The 19804-nt window shown below is 38.2% G+C and overlaps 1 protein-coding gene across 1 annotated transcript in view; it reads right to left on the bottom strand.

The window, feature by feature from the left end:
• LOC126320089 (mitochondrial 2-oxoglutarate/malate carrier protein-like) overlaps positions 1-19804 on the bottom strand; it is a 40428-nt gene that overhangs the window by 3883 nt on the left and 16741 nt on the right. Inside the window, exons 3-4 of the mRNA XM_049993753.1 lie at positions 4876-5180; positions 2855-2954 (exon numbers count right to left, since the gene is read on the bottom strand). Of these exons, the coding sequence (XP_049849710.1) occupies positions 2855-2954; positions 4876-5180 (405 nt within the window). The remainder of the gene's footprint in view (positions 1-2854; positions 2955-4875; positions 5181-19804) is intronic.

The raw sequence follows: 19804 nt of genomic DNA, 5'->3' as shown, positions 1-19804 counted from the left end.
TACTCTACCTGCTTATATCTATCCACAACATTGACAGTGTTTACAGAATTCTGTTACAAACAGAAGTGAGTAATATAGTTTTCAACTTAGTGGGTCACATGTGGTGCCCTTAGCTACATAGATCTGACCTGTGTTACTTATCTAATTGCTGGGAAGAGTTATCTGATCAACTCATTTGCAGTAGATTATGGCCGAATTTTGTATAAAGTCTGACAGGTACTCCATTGGCCCCCTGGCGCAACTTTTTGGATACTGTGCTGCACAAACACACATGGTATCTTAGTGCCTATGTTACAAAACGCTGTTACGACCAGTACAAAAACCAAATCATGATTATCATCTGGAATGCACCACTATCATTTCTATGCTATATGGTCAAAAGAATCAGGATACCTACAAATGGTGTGACCACCTTTTGTCTTTATGATGGCTTTAATTCTCCTGGGGATTCTTTCAATGAAGTGTACATTTCTGTGGAGGAATGTCAGCCAGTTCTTCCTCAAGAGCCAACACAACAAAAGGAAGTGATTTTGGATACTGAGATCTGGAGGAAACAAACATTCTAACTCACATCGAAACTGTCCCATTGCCTTCAGGTCAGGACTCTGGGCAGGTGAGTCCATTTCAAGAATGTTATTGAAAACAAACCATTGCCTCACAGATGCTGCTTTATGATCGAGTGTATTGTCATGTTGATACAATCAACACCAAACTGTTCCTCTACTGCACTTAGTACACGATGACGGAAAATGTATTTATATCCTTCCAAATTTAGTACTTTCCTAATCGCAATAAGAAGAACACCCGCTAACCATGAAAAACACCCCACACTGTAACACCATCTCCTTCATTCGTCACTGTTGGCACTAGACATGACTGCCAAATGCAAACTCAAAATTTTCAATCAAATGCGACTCATCACTCCTGCTCAGTCATTTCCAGCCATCCATTATCCAGTGGCACCATTTTTTACACCACTAAGTGTCACTTAGCATAGACTGCAGAAATGTGTGGCTTATTAGGAGCTGCTCAACCACTGTACCCCATTCTTCTTAACTCCTTACACAGCCATTGTGGTAGTTGGATTGTTGGTAGCACTTCAGGAGTGGCTCCTTCCATGGATTTCATACGAGTTTTTACAACTGACCTTCACAATGCTCAGTGGACCCTGTCCATATGTACAAGACATCTGCTGGTCTTGCTTTAGCTGTAGTTGTTCCATTGCATTTCCACTTCACATTCACATCACCAGCTTGAGAAGGGTTGAAATGTCTAATGGATTTGTTGCTCAGGCAACATTCAATGACTAGTCTATATTCAAAGTCAGTGATCTCTCCTTATTGCCCCATTCTGCTATTACAGCTTCTTTACTGACAACACAATACTCTCCATCTCCTTTTATACGGGTGGGTCCACCTATCATGACATTTAGTGACCTAGTTCACATTACTTACTGGTATATGGATAGTTTTGAACAGATAGTGTGTGTGTAACTAAATGTAACAGTGTAGTTTCCTCTTTGTAGTGCAAGTTCAGTGACAAATACAGAAATTTTATTTAGCTATGCTCATCCAAAGATGACGATCTATCATCATGATATATGATGCAGTTTACTATAAAAATAAGAATATTTAATGGAACTCATACACACACTAAATAAAATTAAAATTATAATGTTTTCAAGTTTTTGTTTGTGTGTGAACATTTGGTCAACTGCACGTTGTGTCCAATATGTGCTGCAATAAACACATTAATTTTATGATGTGCTGTATCAGTAAGGTTCCAGATTTATTCAAGAGGAATTGCAGTTTACGTTTCCTGCCCTATGAGAGTCAGTTCTTCCACAGTTCAGGTGACTGTTCTAGTTTTGTCTCTATTTCATCCCACAATATGTGTAACAGGGCTGAGATTCAGGGGAACCTACTAGGTCACTATAAGGCTGTAATGTATCTGAAGGCTTCTCTCCATATGAGCACAGGCGTGCATAACCCTGCAGCAACATCTCACTTTCAATGTTAACCAGCTGAGGGACAACTATTATACTGAGAATCTTCCCATGCTAACAAGCAGTCTCTGCATCCTCAACAGTAAAACTGGAGATAATGTTGTGTGTTGCCCAACAATTGGTCAATGTTTTTTGTTATGCTGTTGTCCATGCTTGTGACCTTCATCACAGCAAAATTAGACCTGCATTTCATTACAGGTGATATTTATACTATTTGGCAGCCTAAGGCGACACAAAGTCTTAAAGTGTTTCAAGTTCTGTGGCCATCGGAACACTGGAACTTGGGCCAGCTGTATGCATATGGTTGCACAAAGTTTCGTATCACAGCAAGCTAAATTTAGACCACTTTTCCTCAGCTATCCTTCAAGACATCTTAATGATGCACCTTCACTGTATGTTGTAATATGTCATATAAGTCTTGTACAAGATCTTCAAGCAATTCATCATTGCAAATCACCCACTGTACGTTATATTCATGTGCACACGCAAGAAAGGTTCTGCGTGATAAATCACATTGGCACCCCTTAATTACAAGATTACAACATTTGCTGATTTCATGCTCATGCTCATACTCATCCTCAAGAAAGCATGTTTCAGAGGCCATGTTTCAAGTCATTTATTTCAGACTGAACGCCAACTACACTGTACTTATCTCCACTAATTGGTGTATGTTTCTCATGACAAATTGTGTGGGTAGATTGCACACGTAACACAATGGGTCAGAAAAAAAATCACACTAATTACACACCAAAATGGCATTTCACATCTCCTGACAAGCTAAATTACCAATTTCCTCTACAGTGTTCGAATTCTCATAAGTGGAAATAATTTATAAAACTGCTTACCCACCTTGTCTTTGCAATGTCAACAGGCATTGAAGCAATGGTAGTTACCAAACCAGATATCATGCTGCTTACAAAATGGCAAAATATGTTTTCTTGAAAGTAACCTACAAAAACAAAAAATTAACAATATTTAACATTTTGTAAAACTTGAAATGTAAATTAGAGATAGAAAAATTAATTAGAGACAATGCAGTGAAAACATTACACAATTTCAAAAGAATGCTTCACTTATTTTCGAAGTACAGGAACAGTAACATTAAAATCTGCATTTATTGGAAAATTAAAAGGAGAGACAATCTGTGGCAAGGATTTACCTTCTGGGTGCAAAATAGGGCATAATGCTGATAAAGAAAATTAACAGTATGAAAATACAAAGAAAAAACTATGCCTACCTTTTGGAACTGTTAGTTGCTGCCACGAGAGGGGGGGGGGGGGGGGGGGGGGGGGGAGAGAAAGGGAGGATTGAAAGACGGGCTTGTAACTCACATCCTACGTTGAGAGGGAACAACCTGATTTGAAGGCAAGGGGAGACAAGGAATTTTGTCACCTCTCATAGTAACAATACGTAAGTTCCTCTCAACCTGGGAAAAAATGAGCTTTGTCTCTCCTCATCCTCACACCAGGTAAGTCTCTACAATCTACAAAATCAATGGTCCTGGAAGCTAGGTATACATTTTTTCTCTCTTTTGTCCATTTTTTGAATGTGGGTATTATGTCCCTTAAAGATAAATGATGGCCAAACATGTTGCCCCCTTTTTCAGGCGATATATATATGGGGCGGTTGGGAGAGGGGTGTAAGTATAATTATGAAAGTCTTCCAAAGTTATGAGTATTACTTTGGAGGACTACAACAAAAGTTTCACTTCTAACTACATATTAACAAACAAGCAGAGAAATAAAATGAAGGTATCTCCACTTGTCCTGGTATTCTGTTAAGTTGTGCATTATCAAAGTAAAAATAAAGGAAGATTAGAACTGAATATTTCATAACAAGTTCATTAGGAATGGATCATAAATTTGAAAAAACAAGAATGAGGAAGGAAAATGATAATGTCATTTCAAAGGAGCACACTGCATTCAACTTAATTTAGATAAACCACAAAAAAACTGAGTCTGGATGGCAAGGCAGTGATTTGAACCCCCTTTTGAGTCCACTATCTAAACAGTTGCACCATACTATTCAATATTGGATCAGATGCAACATTTGTCTTTTCTGACAAAGACAGTGAAGCTGTAAACTCTGTATGGTGATGCATTGTATCTATGTGTATTTTGTTCTTGTGATAATGAGTAATTGGTATCCAGTAGATCACCACCTCCGGGCCACATTTTTATCACTGATGTATTTAATCTTACAGAGAATTTAACAATCAGTAAAATAAAAATATACACCATTCTAAAAGACACCACTTAATTCACCTTTCTGTGTCTTATTTAGAGATACAATAGATCAAAAATAGATAGCACCTCTGAGCCTTTATAAAATACAGAACTAGGCAAATTTCCATGTTTCCCAAGAGCACAGTAAAATAAAAATTTCTAGAAGTGTGTCTCCTTAGAAACTTTCTATGTTGATGTTACAAAGTAAAGCGTATGTAATAATTTGTTAAATGTAGCACCGTCAGTACCATGATTTTACTTTATGGTGCCTTGTACATAATACAATGTTGATCAACGCAAAACCATCAGGATGAATAACTTGACTAAATATCTAAAGTCAGAAGAGAAAATGGCTGTTAGCACACAAAACCAGGAGGACACCAATTGCTGTTTATAACTGTCCAGATTAAATAACCTAAAGATAAAATACTTTTCATGTGTGCAATGAACATGTTATTTCTTGTAAACTGCCTTTATATATTACACTTTCTTTACAAAATATATGCCATTTATAAAGATCAGTTGAAATATCTGATGTCACTAAGGCACCAAGCTGCATGTATTTTTAAATTTTTAAAATATTGTAAGAAACTAAAAACAAAATCAGTAAAAAATTCAGTTCTACAAGAAGTAAGTTACACTAACCTGTTGATAGTAAAAACTGTTTTGCCTGAGAGTATGATGCAAGCTGCGCAGCATTTACCACCATCGCACGTCCCATTGTAGGACCAGCACCGCGCCAAAGTGCAAGTACTCCTTCCTCAGATGCAATCCGCCAAAGGGCATGGGCAACATTGCGGTAATTTCGCCTCTCTGCTGGTGGTAGTCTACCATCTGCCGTCATGCGTACGAGAGCCACTTCTGCAGGAGTACCCACAAAGGCCCCGGTTGCACCTGCTGTCATGCCAATAGCAGCTTTACTTGCAAAACCTGGAGGTTTCCCTTCAGACCTGCCACGTGAAATTTTCATGCATTACATTTTTTCAACTTTCAGGCCATGATTTCGGTGCAGTTTTATCTAGCACAGAAAGCTATTAATGAAAAACTTTTAATTTGATGAAACTATTCATTACTATGTAATACAATATGTAGGATACACATATTTCTATGAATCAGTTCCATCCCAAAAGTTCTACACTAGTAAAATTTTGTTGTTGTTCTTAATACGATCATAAAAGAAAGAAGGCAAGTTCCAGATCTACTAATCTTTATTCTTTTCAATGTTGGCCATTTGTTAGTCATTGCATCAGAAACAAGATTCTAATTAGTGTAGCTTAGAGTAACAATGCACAGAATATATCAGAAAAGAAATCCAAATGTCATGGGTTTCAAAAACAGTATACTGTATTGTGCTTAAAGATCATGTGTGACATCTAAATTACAGTTATTACGAATATGACGAAGTTCAGGTGGAATTTGCAGAAACGTTAATTTACCCGAGCATACATTTATTTTACACTTTTAGCTTTTGCTCAAGAAAGAAACACACATATTCACACATGCAAGAACAGCTGGTGCACACATGACCGCCATTTCTGGCCACTCGGGTCAGAATGCAATGCCACATTGAACAGAAGCAGCAATCTGGAGAGCAATGGGAAAGAGAGAAGGATAGCAGGGTGGGGTGAGGGTGGGGCATGAGGATGAGGAGTGCACTGACTGGTGGAGAGAGCAGGGACTAGACTGTGGCAAGACAAGGATGCTAGGTGCAGTGTTGGGAAGCTACAGGGGAGGGGAGGGGAGGGGGAAATCAGGAAAGAAAGGAGAGGGGCAAAGGAAGGGCAAATGACCAGTGGGTGCATTAAAAAAGAATGGTGTGCAATGAAGGTGAGGGGATGTGAACTGGGAGGAGGTATGGGGCAGAGAAGGCATAAACTATTGGGTGGAGGGTGCAGGAGCAGTTGCTTAACATAAATTAAGGCCAGGACAATTTCATAAGCAGAGAATGCATTTTAAAGGATACCTCCCATCTGCTCAGTTCAGAAATGCTGGTGGGGGAGGGGAGTGGAGGAGAGCATCCAGGTGGATGCAGTTGTGAAGCAATCACTGAAATCAAGCATGTTATGCCACACAGTAGCCCACTTTTCCACCCCTCCAAAACTAGTGTTCCTATGCCAACATAACCTCCACTACACCACAGTCTGTCCCTGTGCCACTCCTAATCCCCACCCTTGCCACAAGGAACAAGACATCCCCACCATACAACCTGCACTTCCTATTCCAGTCCTGTCACAGGTTTATCCTACCCCATTGCAGTCCTGGCCACCTGTAAAAGCAGCCATGTCATATACCAGCTCTATTGCAATCAAAGCACAGATTTTATATTGGTATGACTATCAAACAGCTGTCCACCTTCCTGAATGGCCATCAAACTGCGGACATGAGCAAAGTGGACCTTCCTGTGGCAAAACATACATTCAAACTTAACATGATGGGTTTCAATGGCTGTCTCCCACCACACACCATATTCACCCATCATCAACTTTTCTGAAAAGCACAGTTGACAGTTATCCTTAACTCGTTCTCCACACTTTAAATCATTCCAATCTTAGCCTACAGTAACCTACTGTTCCCACACCTTCCACCCAATAGTCTCCGCCCCTCTGTCCCACACCACCTCCTAACGCACACCCCCTCACGTCCATTGTACATGACAATGCACCCACCATCCTTTTCCACTGCCCATCTCCACACCCTCTCCCTCACCCACAGCTTCCAATGCTGTGTCTGGCAGCCTTGTGCTACCACAGTCTAGTCCTGCATGCTCTGCCAGACAGTGCTCTTCTCTCCCATTCACCACCCACTCCAGATTGCAGCTTTCATTCACCGCGATGTTGCCCAACCAACCTTTTCATAATATTGCCGGCAATGCAAACAGGACTTTCCAAGTACAGATTTTTTTATATAAAAAGTTAGAAGGGCAACTGAAAAGTAATAACTGACGCTTCTTGCTTTTGAAATAGCAAAGAACAAGAAGACTCAAAATGAGACTCTGCGAACCAGGAGAGCTTCTGTGAAGTTTGGAACGTAGGAGACGAGGTACTGGCGGAATTAAAGCTGTGAGGAAGGGGCGTGAGTCGTGCTTGGATAGCTCAGTTGGTAGAGCACTTGCCCGCGAAAGGCAAAGGTCCCGAGTTCATGTGGTCCAGCACACAGTTTTAATCTGCCAGGAAGTTTCATACATGACATTGTTCAACAGTGAACATAAAACTATACACAATGACTGTAATTTGTTCAAGACAAACTGCATACAAAAACAAGGTTAACATCGCATATTCTGTAAAAGAAAGAAAGGTTTCCTTTTAAAATAAACTAAATAGAAATAAGAGGTATTTTGCAGCCATGGCTGTTACATAGCTGGTTAATAAAAAATAGCTCATTCCCTCCCAAGGGTCAGTCAAGATAAAAAGAGAGACATTCATTCATTCATTCTGCTACACTGATGTATAGGTAAGAAGGTGGGTGGTAAGCTGCTTTGCAGTGGCAAGTAGCAGTGTACCGTGTAAGGCTAATAGCATGATTCTTGCAAGCGTCTGTAGTGTGCACTTCTTACTGAAGTGAGAAAACATTTCTATTGGTACAGTTGGTGATCCAGCAATGTATGTAAAGATATGGCAATTATATCGTACAATTATCTCAAGCTAAAGCCTTCAAGGGAGATAAGTATCTTGTAACAGTCTGTAATTAGAATGCTTTGTACAAATTAGACACCATCAAACACAAAATTATCCAAACAACAATACAGATCAAATAAGATAAAACCACAGCTCGCTGAGACTACAAGTGTGTGTGTGTGTGTGTGTGTGTGTGTGTGTGTGTGTGTGTGTGTGTGTGTGTGTGTGTGTGTACTGCTGACAAAGGCCTTAATGGCCAAAAGCCTTAATTGTGTGAATCCTTTTATTGTGCCTATCGTAACTCAGCATCTCTGCTATACGGTGAGTAGCAACTTTCCTTCTCTGGTACTGTAAATGTAGAAGTAGATCAGATAAATGAAGTGGAAATCTTTTGTACTGTAGAAAATGAACTTTTGTCAGCGAATACCAAAAGTGTAGCATTTGATGTAGACAGGTTGGCAGTTTTGGATGCTGTTTAGCAACAAAGTGTTACACATGTCATAAATGAAATTAATTGTACCAATTCATCAAAAGTGGAAATAAATATACTGAAAAGAAGTTGAAGTACCATAAAATTAAAATAACAAGAAAATATTTGAAAAAAGAAACTTGGGATATTAGAAAATATGTATTTGAAACTGTAGAATGAAATGTTATTTCAAATTTAAGCATAAATGAAAATATTTATTTGTTTCAAAGAATGACAAAGGTAAAAATGTTACCTGGGAATCCAAAACTGTTATGGATTTGTAGCACAGTTCTACTAAGAAATATGTAGAAGTCCAAAGTATCTTTCAAGTTATTTTTGTGCTTTTTGATGTGTATGTGTAAAGTCAATTCAAAACAATTGTACGTAAACAAATTTATGTTAGAAATAGAAGCAGAACAGTGATGATTTATGTACACTACAACTTCAATGATTCCATGGGGGTATATGCCCATTTGCATACTATGAGTGGCAAGCACAGAGTTAATTTGGATCTTACTTCAAAATTTTCAGTTTCCTGAGTCACTTTCATTCTCTGACTATTCTGTAAATCTTTCAAGTTTATCTTCTACTATCATGTTGTCTTCCTCCAATAGGTACTAGGTGTATACATTTTAGAGTTTTTCAAGTATAGTTCACAGCAGTATTACTGCCAAGTTTCTTTATTAATTGTCCAAAAGCATATTAGGCTTTTGAAGTGGCATTTGCATCTAATTAGTTAATAATTAGTTAAATCTGAAAATATCTGAAACATCAAAACTTAAGGTACTTTACACTGTTGTGACTGAAAGATATATTCCCATTTATGTTTGTATAGTGAAGAAGTTGTCTCGCATTTTGAAACAGTACAAAATTTGGCTGTTCTTTAAGAGAATTTTTTTTTTTTTTTTTTCCATTTGATGACATTGGAGGTATTTTGATTTTCTGTGCTGTTTAATTTTATGGAAGTTGCATATACACAAATTCTGGATCTATTTGAGGAATGTTTGTGGTGTATTTATAACTGAAAAGACAGGCCATCAGACTTGTTGGTTTGCTACTGTCATTTGAGTGATCTATAGTTGGTATTTGAATATAGCTATTATAATGATTTTTTTAGACACATACAGTTCTAGAAAACTGTAATAGGTAAGAACTTGGTCATATATGACTAACTTTATAAGTAAACTCAGCTAAAGTTTCAGTTGTGCTGGAGAAAAGGTTTTGTCATTTTCGAATATACTGAACGTGTGCTGGATAATTATAAATTGAGAATTGATGCACTATAGTCAGAATATTTTATAAGGTGGATATGGTAGGTTGTGCATTTATGTTTAAATATGAGAAGTTGCCTCTATATGCTGTGACAATGAAAAGTAGGGTATTTCTTCACGTTTTACTGAAATGTTGAAGTATAGATTGTATTGAAATATTTTGGAGATCATGATTAAGATGAGGTTGCTATCTGCTTGGGAATTTTATTTTACACTGTGGTATGTGGCGATCAACTATATTGTGTTATGTTTTTATCAAGGAATAAGACAAAAGAGTACAATGACCATATCTGATTAGTTAGTGATAGAACCTTTCTTGTGATGATGAAAACAGCAAAACAGGTAAGTGTGAAAACATATGTAAGAAAGTGATGATGTTAATATCTTTGGCCAACTGAGTGTTTCTTGTAGAAAGTCTAGAATATTTAAAGAGAATAGTACTCAAGGATCAACTGGGGATTGCCTAAACTCAAATAAGAGTATTTTTATGTAAAAAAAAAGTGTGTATGTGGGGGGGGGGGGGGGAGGAGAGATTTTATTGTCCGATTCTATACCAAACATTTTATTATTATTAAATAATCTTCTAGAAAGGTGATGAATTCAATGAAACAATATTACCTAGAAGCATCTTCTGTGATGAGAATTTGAAAGTGCTTCAGATTATACTTAAATCTTTATTGTAAATGAGTGTCTTTATTGTAAATAAGTTATGAGAATATTTTTCAAATTTGTTTGGAACATAATTCAGTAAATAACAGATTGTTACTTTGTCACGTTGTCAATTACATTTCGCCATATGGGATATATACATAGACAACTGAACTTTGACATCCTAAAACTTATATTAGTTAGCATTGAAGCTAGATATGTAGTCTGCATTCATTATATTTTAGTTTGTTTTGTATAGACAGGTATTGATGAACACTGTTACTTGGTTGAAACACCTTACACTAATTCACTATTAATACTTAAGAAATATGATTTTTCCATTAATTGCCCCCGTGTGTAAAATTTATATGTATATATAGTCATATACAAATATTAGTTAAATGCTGGAAATGACACAATCAGATGATTAATGCTTATGTGATCTCACTTTAATGGAACAAAATTTTATAATATGGTGGGGGATATTTATATTATTTGTCATTTATGTTATTATATGATATGCACAGTCATCCTGTTACTGGTATGAAAGGCAGAACTTCGCCATTGCCTACACAAACATTATGGTTTAACACTTACCTACACTATGATACTGCTGTAGGAAGGAGTATTCTAGGCCGAGACTGATCTATGACTGAAGTATGCTCACATGGGAAAATAATTATTAACTGCAGAAACAGAAGAGCACGGTAAAAGGAATGTACAGAATTTTGAAGTTATGAAACTTCCTGGCAGATTAAAACTGTGTGCAGGACCAAGACATTCGTGGGCAAGTGCTCTCCCGACTGAAGATATAAATACACATAATTACTATCTGTCAATTTACTAGTCAATGTAACTAAATAACCAAAGTAAGGTTAGAAGAAGGAGAAGAAAACAATTTATGCTCCATTTTATACACATACTGTTACATTGTAAGTGTTACTGTATGAATTAACAAAACAATTAAACACACTGTAATTGATTATAGATTTTATTAGCATTTTATCTCGTAAACATTGACTCTATATACACTATAGCATCCCCACTTCTGGAACATGAGATTATAGTTACTACGAATACATGAATAAGTTTTACCATCTGAAACTTTAATTGTACTATTTAATAATACAACTACTTGAGACATTTACCTTTCAACTGTGTAATAGAAGAACAAGCAAAACCTAAATATGGATTTCAGTTGTTTAGAAATGCGTATTTTTCTATAGTTGTGTTCTATATTAATTTGAGGAGAAGTGGGACACTGAACATTGGTGCTCAAAATACAAGTTTTCAACAGTATTCAACTCTTATCAATCTATACAAAGATTTACTATAAATCAAAAATATGTTAACCCAAACGCAAAAACAGGCTGAATTCATACTTTGTAGAATAAATAAATAGAACAGTAATAGTAACAATGACAAATCTCATTGTAAAGACACCAGATTTATGTTAGGGTCAAAAGTTGTACTGTAGCTATGAAGTAATTAACTGAATAATTAAATTACTGTTAACAATGTATATTGTGTGAGATTTTGTTATGAAAACTGAAATATTGCAAATACTACTTATATGAAACATGTAGTCATGATTTGTTAAGTTAAAATCCATAGCCAGTTTTATAAAAGCACAAATTTCAATTGTAAGTTCTATTACGTTCAGTTTAAACAATACGTGAACATTTACCCATTGTCTATTATAAAAGGATCAGCTGTAGTAGCCATGAGGCATACTCTTTAAATCACTTCTGCGAGCACTAAACCCATGAATATTATTTATGTTATAATATAATAAACACACCTTAAGATGATTTTCTGTGTGTCAGCACCATTATTTATTGGTGAACGCACCACAAAATGTGTGTCAGTGCATATCACTGAATCCAGATGATATTTTAAGTGGAAAAACTACGTTAAACTTGAGTTACACACCTCAACATCTTTTTGACTCAATGTACTCACTAAAGATGGTTACATTGTAAAGTGACAAGGTGTTGCACTTCTACACTTCATTACAGAACATGGTTTATAAAGCAGGATAGGTTGTAATCTGTGCCAAATCTGATGACAGAGTACAATGCAGGTGCAAGCATAAGTGCTTCAGAGCACACTGTTCACCGCGCATTGTTGAACATAGGGCTCTGCAGCACACAACCCATACATGTTCCCATGTTGAACCAACAACATCAATTACAATTGCTGTGGGTGTGGAATCATAGTGACTGCACCATGGTTCAATGGAAAACTGTGACCTTGTTAGATGACATTTCTTGTTAAATCAGATTTTTGGTTGTGTCTGGATACACTATCGCTCAGAGGATACAACATATCACGGGCCAAGGCAAGTAGGGTTGCCTTTGCTCTGGGGGCCAATCATGTGAGCTTCTACAGGGCCTGTGTAATGTCTTTCCCAACATCGGTAGCATCTTCCAGCAGGATAACTTCCCATACCATAATACCAGAATCATGCAACAGTGGTTTCAGGAGCATAACAGGGAACTCAAGTTGATGTTTAGACCACCAAATTTGATCCGAATCCAAGGGGACACACGCGGGATGCTTGTAACCACCAGCTCCATACCCTGAAATCACCTGCGCATTACTTAGGGGCACTGCATGATGTGTATAGATTTTACTCCCTGCATTATTCATGTTGTGCCAAGCACCTCTGGAAAACTACCAAGGGCTTCTTGAATCCATGCCACACAGAATCAAAGGGTGGACCATCATGCTATTAAGCAGGTGGGCATAATGGGGTCATCAGTGTATTAAAATGCAGTTCATAATTGATTTTGAGAGGCTAACACCATCATATTTTCTTGTCAACTTATCTTGACTCAATTAAAAATGAAATGTTTTCCTCTACAGTACTCTAACTGAGCAATTTTGTTATAGCTGGCCACACACTCAGAAATGAATACACAGGCATTTTCTTTTTAACTATAAAACCATATTTTCAATTACTGCTTCAAGTATTTAAGTTATGATCCACTTCCAATAAAAATGTCTCATTTCCTGTCTACAACACTGAAAGACTAGTTGTTAACTTGTGTCTTTTCTGGAATACTTTCTTCCTGTTTAACTGTCTAGCAACAGGTGTACAAGGTTTTATGATAATAGAATTGACAATCTTGTACTACTGACATGCCTCAACTGTACATGTACACTATAGTTCTGAAGAAGGATTCATTAGAAGTCCAGCAACATTCTCCATCTTGTTTATGTGCCTATCAATGACAGTCCCTCAACCATTCAGGGAATTCTTACCTTTACTATCTGCATTATCCATTACTCATGTTGTGCCAAGAACTTTCTATTACCATATTTAATTAGAATATTTCATCAGGAGAATGTAACTAAGTGTTTAGGAAAAAGGCAGTTCCTTAGGTGTTTGCTCAAATTTAAACAAATACATTTTTATAACTTCATTTACAGTTTTGTAAATTTGGATAAAGTAAAGCATTGCTTCTTACTGCTTATTTTCGAGGATCACACTTAGCAACTGATAACTGAATTATTGCTGCAGATGCACCAAATAACCACACAAAGATTTGGAAAACACACAAAAACTGTTTAAATCATATTTTGGAAATGAAAGCACTTACATTGCAAGAGATTTTTAGTGTATATTATGGTCTTCAACAGTCACATTTTAATCCCGTTATCACTCAGTTGTTGCCCCTGATAAACTGAGACTAGAGTCTGTACTCAGCGCAGAGTACAGACTGTGTTGATTGTGCACAATAAAATAGAATTTCAATCCTGATTGTAAGTGCAGCCAGTATTCTGCTTTTCAGGAGCACTACACTATCAATTGTGGCATCCATATATGCCTCACAGACTGACTCCACTTTTCAATTGCTGGTCCTGTAGTGCTCCTACTCCACCTTCAGTAAAAAAGGTAGGACTGCCAGAATTAGGATGCCCCTCACCCCCATTTCTAGTGTGCAGCAATGTGGGACAATTAAGCTATCATTCTTCCCCTTCCCCTTTTGAACGACATGACATTTCCTCACACAACTCCTCTCATGAACAGGTACCAAACAAAAATCCCTTCGAAGGTGACTACTACCATAATGTAAAACTACAATATTTACAGATTCTCCGCCATAGTCTTTCTAGCAGTGAAATCACACTATGAAGCAATTGCATGCTCTTCCATAACCTATACCCCCAAAATAATCTTACAAGCTACTTACACTAAAGAAAATTTCATAGTACTCCAACAACCTTCTTTCTTACTTCCAAGCTCTCAATCTGTACAGTATACTGTGTTTAAATGGTGTGAGATCCTTTTGGTTTTTATTCTGCCTATCTTCCCCTGCTCTTTTCTTTGTTGTCGGGGCTGGCAGTTGTGCCTTGAAATGGTTACAGGTGTCCAATGTTAATTATGGTCATTTGCGGTGGCAATTGTATCTTGACATTTAGGGGTGATGTCATCTTGATCGGCTGGTATAGCCCCAGGTACCACATAATAAACGTCTTGGTCTTACCTTTCGGGTTATAGGGGTTTGACAGCAGCACCCACTGCCCTATTCTATACTAAGGCAAGTTCTCTGTATGTTTCCCTACCTCTTTCTAATGCTCCAGGGCTTTGGTGTTTGTTCTCTGTATATATTTCTACACTTCTCTTAATGTATTAGTGAGATTCTGAACTGACTCCCCATTCCTCCCAATCTTTGGTTTGACTACACCAAACTGCAATGACATCGTCCTCCCATACATTACCTCAAACCGAGAAATCTCAGCACTGATATGTACTTTGGAATTATATGCTGTGATGACAAATGGCAAGTAAACATACAAGTCATTAAGATGGCTGTTGACACAGTAACTCAACATCCAACAATGGTATGATGTCTGCACATAGTTCTACCCCACTGGCTTTCGGGTGCAACGGGATAGTCCTTAGGTCCCAAACTTGTAATAAATGACAGAACTGTTTCATCAAGTCCAACATGAAGTTTGTGATTATGATTTAAGGGACACAAAATTTGGGCAACCAGTTACTCATCTTGTCCTGGGCAACTATAGACATTCATTGATATGGAATGTGATTACTGCTAAGTATTGTGAGAATGATCAATAATAAGTCAGAATGTAACAGTTTCCACTGGTGTCTAGCTAAAACGCCTTACCTGGCAACAGCCTTCTTCAGCTGGAATATTGTCCCCCAAGATAGACCATACATGGCCAAAAGTCAATTCTGGCATGATGTTTGAACAGGAAGTCTACACCCAGAATTGTGTAGTAGCCTTCACTTACAAGAGGCTCCTGAAATTGTTCTGCCTCGACCTTGAAACTTAATATTGCTGAACCTTATGACCTCACATCACTCTCTCTCACCCACACAAACTGCAGTGTAGTGGATTTTACCTTTTCCTTTCTGTGAGGTCCAAGCTTAACACACTGATGTATGCACTCCTTTGTCCAACAAGAAATTATGTTTCTTACCTCTTATAACACCTACCACAACACACACTGCCTGTGTGCATGTTTCTAAAGCACTGAAATTTAACACCAATGTTGCCCACGAACATAAGAGTCCACATTCATATTTAATATCTGCATATTCTGCCCCTTACTTCTAGAATTCTGCAGATGATGAACAACAACACAATACTTCTCACTATCTGGCTGGCAGCACTGACCTGCTCATCCACACCTGTAACACATTATGCCAGTAGATAAAATATCTCACCTATTGCACACTCATGTTGCTATATGTACTTCCCCCTGCCCTGTACCTATCCTAATGGCAGCATTTAGGTCTTCTGGCATACTTGCCTGAACCCTTTTAGACATACCGAGTGGCAGGCCCTATGCTTTGCTTCCTGGAGTATAATCTTATTCGCTTCATCAATCCCTGTTAGTTCATACCTGTGCCCACTGACTTTCCTTATCGCCATCACTGAAACTCTGACGACTCACAGTGCTTCTGTGACATTCCACTCAGCTGCTTGCAGAAAAACCTCTCTCTATTCCATTTCTTAGTGTTGCCGGAGCCCTTCTTCTAATTGCTCAAATGTTAATGTGTTTCTCAACTCCTCATTATACCTGACAAATGCATATACCTCCCCCTATCAATCGCAACTAAGCCATTTGCAATAGCCGAACATCTGACAAACACCTAATCTTTGTTACTGCTTCCAGATCAATTAGGAAGGGCAATATATCCTCACTTGGTTTGCCAGGAAAGGTAGTAATCAACATGGCAGGCGGATACCACACAACGGAGTAGACAGACTGGATGATGTCTTGCCCCCATCCATGGCAACCACTGACCTATGCAATTCTGCCTTATCTGCTGACAATTGCACTTCCTGATTTATCAATTACTAAATCACCTCTTGTGTGGAAACACCCTGCATCCTGGACTCTTTGTTACTGTGGAACCTTTACCCCCAACAACCAAGTACATAAATACAACAATACCAGCAGAATATATACAATCATATTCTATTACCTACACTTTAGAGCTAATCATGAGCCACTTCAGGTCAGTACACTATCTAGCAGTATGGCCCTAATGATGGCAAGTGAAACACTACACCAATATTGACTCAGCTCATGGTGCACTGTGCCCTAATAGGTCACGCCACAATTATCTTACTGGTTGCAAATAGTGCTCCCTAGCATAACATGGAACTGTGACACATCTGCTGCTTCCTCCAGCTCGAGTTATGAATATGGTCTCATCTTGAACCCACCTCTCCTGCACACAAAAGAAAGAGAAGAACAACAAAAGAGTTCATCCAATCACTCAACAGTAACACTCTATGATACCTGTTGTGGCTGTGACTTGATGCGGGGTCCAGCTACCAATGTATGTTTTGGAGATACTTCAGACACCAAAATCTAGAGGCTCAGGGTAGGTAGCCTCTACAGTGGCAGAGTTGAGGCAGTGAGTTGTCAAGATGCTTACCAATGGTGGATCAAGACAACATTCTTAAGAGTCAAACATTTTATTAGAAAACAAGCTATAGCACTCATTGCATCATTCCATAGCGGCAATGCCCCCTTGGCATGTGCAGCAACAGCAAGTGCAGCAATGCTGATACAATAGGTGGCCAGCAGCCTTTTGGCAGATGGGCCAGAAAGTGTGACAGCAACTGAGAACAGGACATGAAAGCTATGATTCTTACAAAGGAAGATGGGCCTCCAGGTGTAGCATCCAGCAGAGCCGTACAGTGTCAGTTTGCCTGTACAAGTGCACGTGGTGGAACAACTGTACCACCCCAGTCACAAATGGCTGACCTCCAGGACAAAAGGTTGGCTATGGCTGAAGTGAGCCCAAAGGTGACCCACCAGCTGGAAGACACTACGTTCATGGGAGTGGAGTTAGGACCAGCAGTAGGCTTATCAGTGGTTCAGCCCAAGTCTTGTAGTGACTGCTTGCAGAACTGTTTTGTATCACCCTGGCACCAAAACAGTCCTTGGCTCAGACTGTGCAACCAGACTGAGATGCCTTTGCCTAAAAATGATAAGTATTTATAAAGCTTCGGTGCCTATTCTTCGTGCCGAAGCTCTGCTTCAATCCACATACACCAAACTAAGGCAATGGCTAGGTGTAGCAAATGTCCTGCAATTGCGGTGGTTGCACTGCCTTTCCACTGTGTTGTCAGTATTGTGGATGCTGGCACCCATCCAACAATGTGGAAACAGACTGGTGGCACTGCTGCATCTGACGTAATTGTGTTTTGATTATATCTGCACCCGTTGGCTTCCAGGGATCTTTTGTAACAGCTGCTATTTTAGTCCACCGCACCAAGAAATAGTGGTGAAGCTACAGTTGTATGAGGGTCCTAACTTAGCACAAAGGTAGAGACCAGTCAACTGGATCATGTGGAACAAGACTACACCAAGAAGACTGTTTTTACTCTTCTGTAAATGGAGAAAAATTTCCAAATGTTATGGACACTACAACTCGCATAGTTTCTGTTAATGGAAAGATAATGAGATGGTTCTGTACAAAATCGAACCCAAACCATGAAATTTTGACCTGCAGGTGTTACAAATAAATTTGAGTCATTTTGGCATGTGGTAACTGACTGTATCGAAGTCTGATCTTCACTGTTCAGGTATCTCAATACATAACTGACAACTATTTTAAACTGTGACAATCTTACCAAGTGTGTCAATTTTCTAATATTGAAGCTGCATATATTATAACAACACCTTCTCTTGAGTTTTGGAATTGTAATAAATACCTGCTGATCCTGCCATGAATGTTATGTTCCAAGTTAGTATGCCAGACACACATTTGCAACCAACCACGACCATGGATGAACCTAGAACTGAATGTTTTGAGTGTTAGATGCAGAGACACCACAGATCTAAATTAAGTGCCTGGTGAAAGTGGAACAATTTGATGCATCTGTGAGCTTATTTTAAATAGAGGAAAAATACGCTTTACTAGTAAGCCTTACAGGTTGAGATCAAACTGGATGCCTTCCCCAACTCGTGCGATAACTGGTGGTAGCCATATCGTTCTTATGGATACCCTTTTCAGAGGACATTCATTTACATTATTCAAAAATTATAATATTATATTTTCACAACAATTTATGAAGATGGGGACTAAAAACATGATTTTTAGTAATGAATCTACAAATCTGTATAGTGAGGTTTGAAATGTCTGTGCATATTGATAATTTTACTACATTGAATATTTTACTCTGCAACAGAGCACCACTGCTCTGAATCCTCTATGCACATTGAAACTGTGTGGCTGATTGCGACTTGAATGTGGAACCTTGCCTTTTTGGGTAATGCTCCCAGTTACAAAAACTTGGATTTTTAGTGTAGTACACTCACCACTGTACTGTGTCGGCACAACCATGATTTGGATAAGCTAGAAATAAAATGCTGCAACCATCAGTACATTGTTTAGGCTACTTCCAATAATTTCTGACACCATTATTCAAGTGATCTTGGATAAAACTTCAACTGTGTTACACAAATTTACAATTTCATTTTTGAACAGCACACACTTTGAATGTAACTGCCATTACAATAGCATAAGCGATTAATTTTTCCAGATGACAATTTTCAATAGTTGGCACAGTTTGTCTATGTAAAGGATAAATCCAAACTCCACTGACAAAATTTCAGAGATTGTTCAGGAATTTTCCTGCGCATTTTCGTATTAGGATTCCATGATCCCCAGCAGCTCCCTGCAAAGTAGCTGTATTTAGTTTGATTTCTTACCCACATATTTCTTCGTAGCTGCATTGCACTGAAAATACCTATACAATAGGGAAACAAAACAGTAACACATACTCACAGTACTTGCTGTTGACAACTTCATTTTATGCCAATACAGAGTGGCACAGCAACATTATGCCAAGCTGTTCCCAGAGTGATGGGAGCCACATCACAATACTTCTGCATCTATATATAGACTTCTACGAGAAACTGGAAACTATTTTGGCAATTGATTGTTCCAGTTCTTTTCATTAAAGGACCCATATGTTAGCACTAGCAAACATGGCAATGCTTCACAACTGCCAAATATGCATGGGAATTGGCTATATGTCCTAACACAGGGTATCCATGGACATATTTTCAGG

The sequence above is a fragment of the Schistocerca gregaria genome, chromosome 2 (genome assembly GCF_023897955.1).
Source record: "Schistocerca gregaria isolate iqSchGreg1 chromosome 2, iqSchGreg1.2, whole genome shotgun sequence".
Classification (NCBI taxonomy): domain Eukaryota; kingdom Metazoa; phylum Arthropoda; class Insecta; order Orthoptera; family Acrididae; genus Schistocerca; species Schistocerca gregaria.
This window is presented reverse-complemented; position numbering and strand designations above follow the sequence as displayed.